Raw genomic sequence first — 9,097 nt, forward strand, 5'->3', positions numbered from 1 at the left:
TATAATTTAGATCTGATGATCGGTGGAACAAGGACATCCTCAGACAGGGCTTAGACTGTAAAACTGTCTGAGGATGTCCTTGTTCCACCGATCATCAGATCTAAATTATAGTTTTACAGTCTAAGCCCTGTCTGAGGGGGGAGGTTCCTCTAAGCTATATGGAACTGTTTTAAAACTTCTTTGGGATAGGTGGCAGTATTTTCACGGCCGGATAAAAAACGTACCCGATTTAATCTGGTTACTACTCCTGCCCAGAAACTAGAATATGCATATAATTAGTAGATTTGGATAGAAAACACTCTAAAGTTTCTAAAACTGTTTGAATGGTGTCTGTGAGTATAACAGAATTCATATGGCAGGCCAAAACCTGAGAAGATTCCATACAGGAAGTGCCCTGTCTGACAATTTGTTCTCCTTCTGTTGCATCTCTATCGAAAATACAGCATCTGTGCTGTAACGTGACACTTTCTAAGGCTCCCATTGGCTCTCTAAAGCCGCCAGAAAGTGGAATGGGGTGTCTGCTGTCTCTGGGCGAAGAACAGCAGGAGAATTTGTAAGTGGTCAGCCTGGGGACAGTGACACTGGAGATGCGCGGTCATGAGACTACTCCATTTTTTTCTTTCAGCCTTTGAATGAATACAACGTTGCCCGGTTGGAATATTATTGCTATTTTACGAGAAAAATAGCATAAAAATTGATTTTAAACAGCGTTTGACATGCTTCTAAGTATGGTAATGGAATATTTGGAATTTTCTTGTCACGAAATGGAACGTCTGTCCTCAACAGGTTAACCTGTTGGGGCTAGGGGGCAGTATTGACAATTTAAAAACTGTTTTAAGAAGGTTATACCAAGGATAATTTTGCTATTTGATTTTGAACTTTAAGACCCATAGAAGTATCAATAAAGAAATATTCAAGTTATTTTATGTAAAACAATATTTGGCCATACTGCTATAACCCATACTAACGCATTGCATAACATTCACAACATGGAACAACAGTCCCCCAAAACATCCAAAGGAAGTTTGTTCTGAAGTGTCTGTCCTATATCTGAGAGATACATGTCTTTAACCCCTTTTTTTGCCACTTAAGTCTTTCCACATTGTGTTACGTTACAGCCTTATTCTACAATGGATTAAATAAATAAGAATCCTCATCAGTCTACACACAATTCCCCATAATGACATCACAATACCCCATAATGGCATCACAATACCCCATAATGACAAAGAGAAAATAGGTTTGGAGAAAAAATGTCACATTTATTAAAAATAAGAAACATAAATACCTTATTTAAATAAGTATTCAGACCCTTTGCTATGAGACTCGAAATTGAGCTCAGGTGTGCATACTGTTTCCATTGATCATCGTTGAGATGTTTCTACAGCTTGATTGGACGTGATTTGGAAAGGCACACACCTGTCTGGCTACCACAGCATTCTGAAGCGATACGCCATCCCATCTGATTTGCGCTTAGTGGGACGATCATTTGTTTTTCAACAGGTCAATGACCCAACACACCTCCAGGTTGTGTAAGGGCTATTTGAGCAAGAAGGAGAGTGATGGAGTGCTGCATCAGATGACCTGGCCTCCACAATCACCTGACCTCAACCCAATTGAGATGGTTTGGGATGAGTTGGACCGTAGCGTGAAGGAAAAGCAGCCAACAAGTGCTCAGCATATGTGGGAACTCCTTCAAGACTATTGAAGAAGCATTCCAGGTGAAGCTGGTTGAGAGAATGCCAAGAGTGTGCAAAGGTGTCATCAAGGCAAAGGGTGGCTACTTTGAAAAATCAAATATATATTTTGAACTGTTTATCACTTTTTTGGTTACTACATGATTCCATATGTGTTATTTCATAGTTTGATGTCTTCACTATTATTCTACAATGTAGAAAATGGTAAAACAAATAATTATAACCCTTGAATGAGTAGGTGTGTCCAAACTTTTGAATGGTACTGTATATACACTTACAACTGTATATCTCATGAATGTTTTTACATTCAGTTACATGAAGTCACTTTCTTACCACTTCTTCCATAGTCCAACATGTAAGGAAAGCTTTTTTTAAATCAAAAGGGATGCTGCCAAAAATGTATTGAATTCAAATGGATTTACCCAGCCTACAAAGCACTACAGCCACTCTGTGATGACCAGTTCTGCTCTTTTATTGAGGGATCTAGTCTGGATTAAACCTCATAGGAAGACAGTTTTATCTTGTGGAGATTTCATTCAGGTCTCTGTTTAACGGGATTCTCTGTTTGTCTTTGGCAGGAGAGAAACCAGACTCTCACTCTGACAGCGGGAAGAGTCCTTCAGGGGAACCAGACCCAGAGACGCCCAAACCAGCGAGACAACACCACTGCTCCCACTGTGAAAAGAGTTTTTGCTGGTTAAGGAACCTAAAACTGCATGAGAAGACACACACAGGAGAAATGCCTTTCCAATGTTCCCAGTGTGGAAAGAGTTTTACCATGTTAGCTAACCTGAAAAGGCATGAGAGAATACACACAGGAGAAAAGCCTTATCACTGTTCCCACTGTGGAATGAGTTTTACTCAGACAGGGCACCTAAAATCTCATGAGAGGATACACACAGGAGAAAAGCCTTTCCAATGTTCCCAGTGTGGAAAAAGTTTTACTAAGAAAGGGCAATTAAAAGAGCATGAGAGGATACACACAGGAGAAAAGCCATTCCAATGTTCCCATTGTGGAAAGAGTTTTACTCTAATAGGAAACCTAAAAAAGCATGCGAAACTACACACCGGAGAAATGCCTTTCCAATGTTCCCAGTGTGAAAAGAGTTTTGCCGTGTTAGCTAACCTGAAAAGGCATGAGAGAATACACACAGGAGAAAGGCCTTACCACTGTTCCCACTGTGAAAATAGGTTTATTCAGTTAGGGGACCTAAAAGCTCATGAGAGAATACACACAGGAGAAAAGCCTTTCCAATGTTCCCACTGTGAAAAGAGGTTTATTCAGTTAGGGGACCTAAAAGCTCATGAGAGGACACACACAGGAGAAAAGCCTTTCCAATGTTCCCATTGTGAAAAGACTTTTAGCGTTTTAGCTAACCTGAAAAGGCATGAGAGAAAACACACTGGAGAAAAGCCTTATCACTGTTCCCACTGTGGAATGAGTTTTACTCAGACAGGGCACCTAAAAGCTCACGAGAGGATGCACACAGGAGAAAAGCCTTTCCATTGTTCCCAGTGTGGAAAGAGTTTTGCTAAGAAAGGTCCGTTAAAAGAGCATGAGAGAATACACACAGGATAAAAGCCTTTCCAATGCTCCCAGTGTGGAAAGCGTTTTACCTGGTTAAGCAGCCTGAAGGAGCATAAGAAGACACACACCAAAAAAGCCCTACCACATCTTTCTCTGTGTGGAAGGACATTTTCCCAGTCACAGAACCTGAAATCACATGAGAGAATAAAGGCGCTGTGTTCTGACTTATATTTTTGACTGAGAATTTGTGTTTTTGTTTATGCCACATGAAATAATATTGTTTATGATTATACCTGTCTATATAAGGTCCCACAGTTGACAATGCACGTCAGAGCAAACACCAAGCAATGAGGTCGAAGAAATTGTCCATAGAGCTCCGAGACAGGATTGTGTCAAGGCACAGATCTGGGGAATGGTCCCAAAAAATGTCTGTAGCATTGGAGGTCCCCAAGAACACAGTGGTCACCATGATTCTTTGATGGAAGAAGTTTGGAACCACCAAGACTCTTCCCAGAGCTGGCCACCCAGCCAAACCGAGCAATTGGGAGAGAAGGGCATTGGTCAGGGAGGTGACCAAGAACCCAATGGTCACTCTGACAGAGCTACAGAGTTCCTCTGTGGGGATGGGAGAACCTTCCAGAAGGACAACCATCTCTGTAGCACTCCACCAATCAGGCCTTTATGGTAGAGTGGCCAGACGGAAGGCACTCCTCAGTAAAAGGCATATGACAGCCTGCTTGGAGTTTGCCAAAAAGGCACCTAAAGGATTCTCAGACCATGATAAACAAGATTCTCTGGTCTGATGAAACCAAGATTGAAGTCTTTGGCCTGAATGCCAAGCATCATCTTGCGTAAACCTGGCACAGCATCAGGCTGTGAGGATGTTTTTCAGCGGCAGGAACTGGTATACTAGTCAGGATCGAGGGAAAGATGGACGGAGCAAAGTACAGAGAGCTCTTTGATGAAAACCTGCTCCAGAGCACTCAGGGCCTCAGACTGGGGCGAAGGTTCACCTTCCAACAGGACAATGACCCTAAGCACACAGCCAAGACAGTGTAGGAGTGGCTTTGGGACAAGTCGCTGAATAACCTTGAGTGAACCAGCCCGGACTTGAACCCAATCTAACATCTCTGGTGAGACCTGAAAATAGCTGTGTAGCAAAGCTCCCCATCCAATCTGACAGAGTTTGAGAGAAGAATGGTAGAAACTTGTAACGTCATCCCCATGAAGACTGGAGGCTGTCATCGCTGCCCAAGGTGTTTCAACAAAGTACGTAGTAAACGGTCTGAATACTTATGCAGATTTTTCAGTTTATTATTTTAATAAATGAGCAAAGAAATATATATAATGTATTTCCTTTGTCATTATGGGGTATTGTGAGGTCATTATGGGGTATTGTGAGGTCATTATGGGGTATTGTGTGTCAATTCAGTATTTAAAAAAAATATTTTAGAATAAGGCTGTAACGTAACAAAATGTGGAAAAAGTGACGGGGTCTGAGTACTTTCCGAATGCACTGTATTGTTACACCATGTAGGAGCAGTATAGACCTAGTCTGTTCATTATATACATCTACATGATGTATTGTTACACCATGTAGGAGCATTATAGACCTAGTCTGTTCATTATATACATCTATATGATGTATTGTTACACCTCCAGGTTGTGGGGGGGCCAGTACAAAAAAAATGCATGAATTGAAATGTATGTATTCACTACTGTAAGTCGCTCTTATCCAGAGCGACTTACAGTAGTGAATACATACATTTCAATTCATGCATTTTTTTTGTACTGGCCCCCCCCGTGGGAATCGAACCCACAACCCTGGCGTTGCAAACACCATGCTCTACCAACTGAGCCACAGGGAACACAATGGAGTTCAAGTCCAAAGACTGAGATGGCCATAGAACATTTTTGATTTTATGCCCAATTAACCATTTCTTTGTGGATGTTGATGTGTCTTGCTGGAAGATCCACTTATGGCCAAGTTTCAGCCTCCTAGCAGAGAGGTAACCAGGTTTTGGGCTAAAATATCCTGGTAGTGGGTAAAGTTTATTTATTTTATACAGTAATTTTTGCTCATCTTTATCAAGGCTATTAATAACTAGGTGCTTATTTTGATATCTAGTTATTTGACTGAATCAGAAATACAGATGTGGAGTAGAGGTTAAGTTTGTTTTAAATTCTCATAAAAAATGAACTAATCAAACAACACTTGTTGCTCTTTGCACGTGTTGATATAATATTGTTATTTAATGAAGAAGGAAAAACATTTCCCTAAACTGCTTTATAATATTATAATTCAATGAAGAAGAAAAATAGTTTTCCCTCCTCAACTGCGTTTCCTCCCTCCAGACAGCAGATGGCGATATGTGTCTTTCAGGCGATGTTTCTAGTGTGACGTATAATGTAGTGGACGGAACGCTTCTTCAACAACTGCAGCCACCTCGGTAGCTCGCTAGCCAACAAAGTCGGAACATTCAAGTTCTTTGGACAAATTCGTGTTGTATTTGCCACTATACATTAAACGTAGTTATGTGGAAACAACTAGCTACCCCATTAAATGTAATATTTACGTTGTAAGTCAACTGGCTGGCTGGTTAAGTTAGCACTAGTCTAGTCGCTAATGCTAACTAGCTATTATCCCCGACCATGAGTTCACTAAACTACTCTCCTCCTGCTAAAGAAGAGGAGGTCTGCTGGACGGAGAAAGAGGGAGTGTGGCTGAACGTTGTCGTGAAAGAGGAGAAGGAAGAGGAGGCTGTCACAGTAAAACAAGAAGTAGAGGGTGAGGCTGTTACAGTGAAAGAAGAAGATAAAGACCTTACAGAGAAAGACACCTTCAGAGTGAAAGATGAGGGGGATGTTACTGTGAATACAAATGAGGAAGATGCCGTTTTTGGAGTGGAGGATGAAGTGAAAGAAGTTGAAGACGTTTTTGGAACGAAGGATGAAGAGGGGGAGATTACTGTCACATTAGAGGAGGACGAAGAAGAGAAGACTGGAGAACTGATTAACACCAGTAAATACAGTGAGTACTATCTAATAAAACAGGGACATTGATCTGATTAACACCAGTAAATACAGTGAGTACTATCTTATAAAACAGGAACATTGATCTGATTAACACCAGTAAATACAGTGAGTACTATCTAATAAAACAGGGACATTGATCTGATTAACACCAGTAAATACAGTGAGTACTATCTAATAGAACAGGGACATTGATCTGATTAACACCAGTAAATACAGTGAGTACTATCTTATAAAACAGGGACATTGATCTGATTAACACCAGTAAATACAGTGAGTACTATCTAATAAAACAGGGACATTGATCTGATTAACACCAGTAAATACAGTGAGTACTATCTTATAAAACAGGAACATTGATCTGATTAACACCAGTAAATACAGTGAGTACTATCTAATAAAACAGGGACATTGATCTGATTAACACCAGTAAATACATATAGTACTATCTAATAAAACAGGGACATTGATCTGATTAACACCAGTAAATACAGTGAGTACTATCTAATAAAACAGGGACATTGATCTGATTAACACCAGTAAATACAGTGAGTACTATCTTATAAAACAGGGACACAAACCATTTTCAAGTCTTGCCATAGACTTTCAAGACGATTTAAGTCCAAACTGTAACTAGGCCACTCAGGAACATTCAATGTCATCTTGGTAAGCTCCTCCAGTGTAGATTTGGCCTTGTGGTTTAGGTTATTGTCATGTTAGGACGGTTTTCTGTATTCAGATCTTTGAAATGCCCTCTACCTACGTAACATTTAGTGTCTCCTTATGTTACACTGGGAAAACAGTTTTCATGGGCACAGAAATCCTAAATCATTTCAGAGTTTGCAAATCCAATGGTTCTAACCGAGAGTCACCTTAACTTTATTGACGACACCCAAATGGATACTGTCATTAACACAGTTCTTCAATAATTACACATAATTCTTAATACTGTAGCTGTTTAGTTACAGTCACATGTTCAACTATCATCAGCTGATCCAGGAAATCATTTTCTGAATGACAGTCACATAACAAACATCACGACATGCAACAACAACCAAAGTGCTTCTTCATTCATTACTCTGGTAAAGACAGTTATGCTGTGCTCCACGTTGGATCCAACATCCCTAACAAATTGATGTTTATAAAGTGTTATTGTCTGCTTGATTTACAGTAGGGTCTCATTAGTCTGTCTGGACACAGAGATACTTAGCTCATAATGTGTAGAGAACTGTTCCTTGATGGATAGGCTATTGTACAATACACAGAGATATTTTCCTTTATTCAGGACATTTAGAATGACAACCCATTACAGAGTAGCCTAGTGGGATTATTCACAAAATTATCTGGTGATCAGGTTATGAAATGTCATGACAAAGACATTTTAGTTTCCATGTTTCACCTGAAATATTTAATGATTTATAGTCCTAGGTCAATGTTATTGTTAGGTGAAGTTATGGGTCCTACAGTAGGTCTATGTTGTTGTTAGGTGAAGTTATGGGTCCTACAGTAGGTCTATGTTATTATTAGGTGAAGTTATGGGTCCTACAGTAGGTCTATGTTATTGTTAGGTGACGTTATGGGCCAATTTGGGTACATTTATTTTACAAACGCTCATTGACAGACTGATAGCAAAGCTAGTCAAGGAGCATTTTACTGGTTGAAGTGTTTTTTTTACAGTATAAAGCAGTTGATTTGCGACAACACATATTATATTAAGCAGGACATTCAAATGAGCCTAACAATTATAATCCAAAGTAGTGTGAAATATACTCATAAGCAACCTGGAAATGGAGGCTGTTTTTGCTGGCAGCCTGTAAGTTTCCCCACTGTGGTGAATTAGTGAATAGACAACAGAGCTTCATGTTTCCTTGAGTAGCACTCCTGATCTTTCTTTGTAATATTCAGAATACCTTGTGAAAAACCAAAATCTTTGCTCACCATTTTTGCTCCATGCAGATATACTACATCCATAACTAGTGGTTTCCTCATTACCAGATATACTACATCCATAACTAGTGGTTTCCTCATAACCAGATATACTACATCCATAACTAGTGGTTTCCTCATTACCAGATATACTACATCCATAACTAGTGGTTTCCTCATTACCAGATATACTACATCCATAACTAGTGGTTTCCTCATTACCAGATATACTACATCCATAACTAGTGGTTTCCTCATTACCAGATATACTACATCCATAACTAGTGGTTTCCTCATTACCAGATATACTACATCCATAACTAGTGGTTTCCTCATTACCAGATATACTACATCCATAACTAGTGGTTTCCTCATTACCAGATATACTACATCCATAACTAGTGGTTTCCTCATTACCAGATATACTACATCCATAACTAGTGGTTTCCTCATTACCAGATATACTACATCCATAACTAGTGGTTTCCTCATTACCAGATATACTACGTCCATAACTAGTGGTTTCCTCATTACCAGATATACTACATCCATAACTAGCGGTTTCCTCATTAGCAGGGAGGAGTTTCTGCAATCAAATTGTGTGCGCATTGCCCTCATGCCGCAATTTTAGCAAACACAGAAAGGGGCCTATATTGGAGAGCGAAAGTCGTCTGGCACGCTGCTTAGAGTTTCAACAACTTTAATAATTTATTTCTAGCCTACAATCATCGATGTTACTACTAATGTGAAAACAAGACTAAATATGACTATTCTTGCTCATTTTAAGACAGTTGTCAAATAATTTTAACATTCATTACAGACGTCAATTGTTGTACAACATCATGGCTACGCTGTTGGCATCATCCTTTTACAGTGGATTCTGCTGTTGTGGGCCTTTAACCATCTGTCTGAC

The 9,097-nt window shown here is 39.7% G+C and overlaps 1 protein-coding gene across 1 annotated transcript; it reads left to right on the forward strand.

Moving 5' to 3' along the window:
- Positions 1-2,294: 2,294 nt before the first annotated feature.
- On the forward strand, positions 2,295-3,569 carry LOC115186355 (zinc finger protein 180-like). Its single transcript, XM_029746021.1, has one exon. The coding sequence runs from the start codon at positions 2,437-2,439 to the stop codon at positions 3,274-3,276; it is 840 nt and encodes a 279-aa protein (XP_029601881.1). The 5' UTR covers positions 2,295-2,436; the 3' UTR covers positions 3,277-3,569.
- Positions 3,570-9,097: the final 5,528 nt, after the last annotated feature.

Source organism: Salmo trutta, unplaced genomic scaffold, assembly GCF_901001165.1.
Source record: "Salmo trutta unplaced genomic scaffold, fSalTru1.1, whole genome shotgun sequence".
Taxonomy (NCBI): domain Eukaryota; kingdom Metazoa; phylum Chordata; class Actinopteri; order Salmoniformes; family Salmonidae; genus Salmo; species Salmo trutta.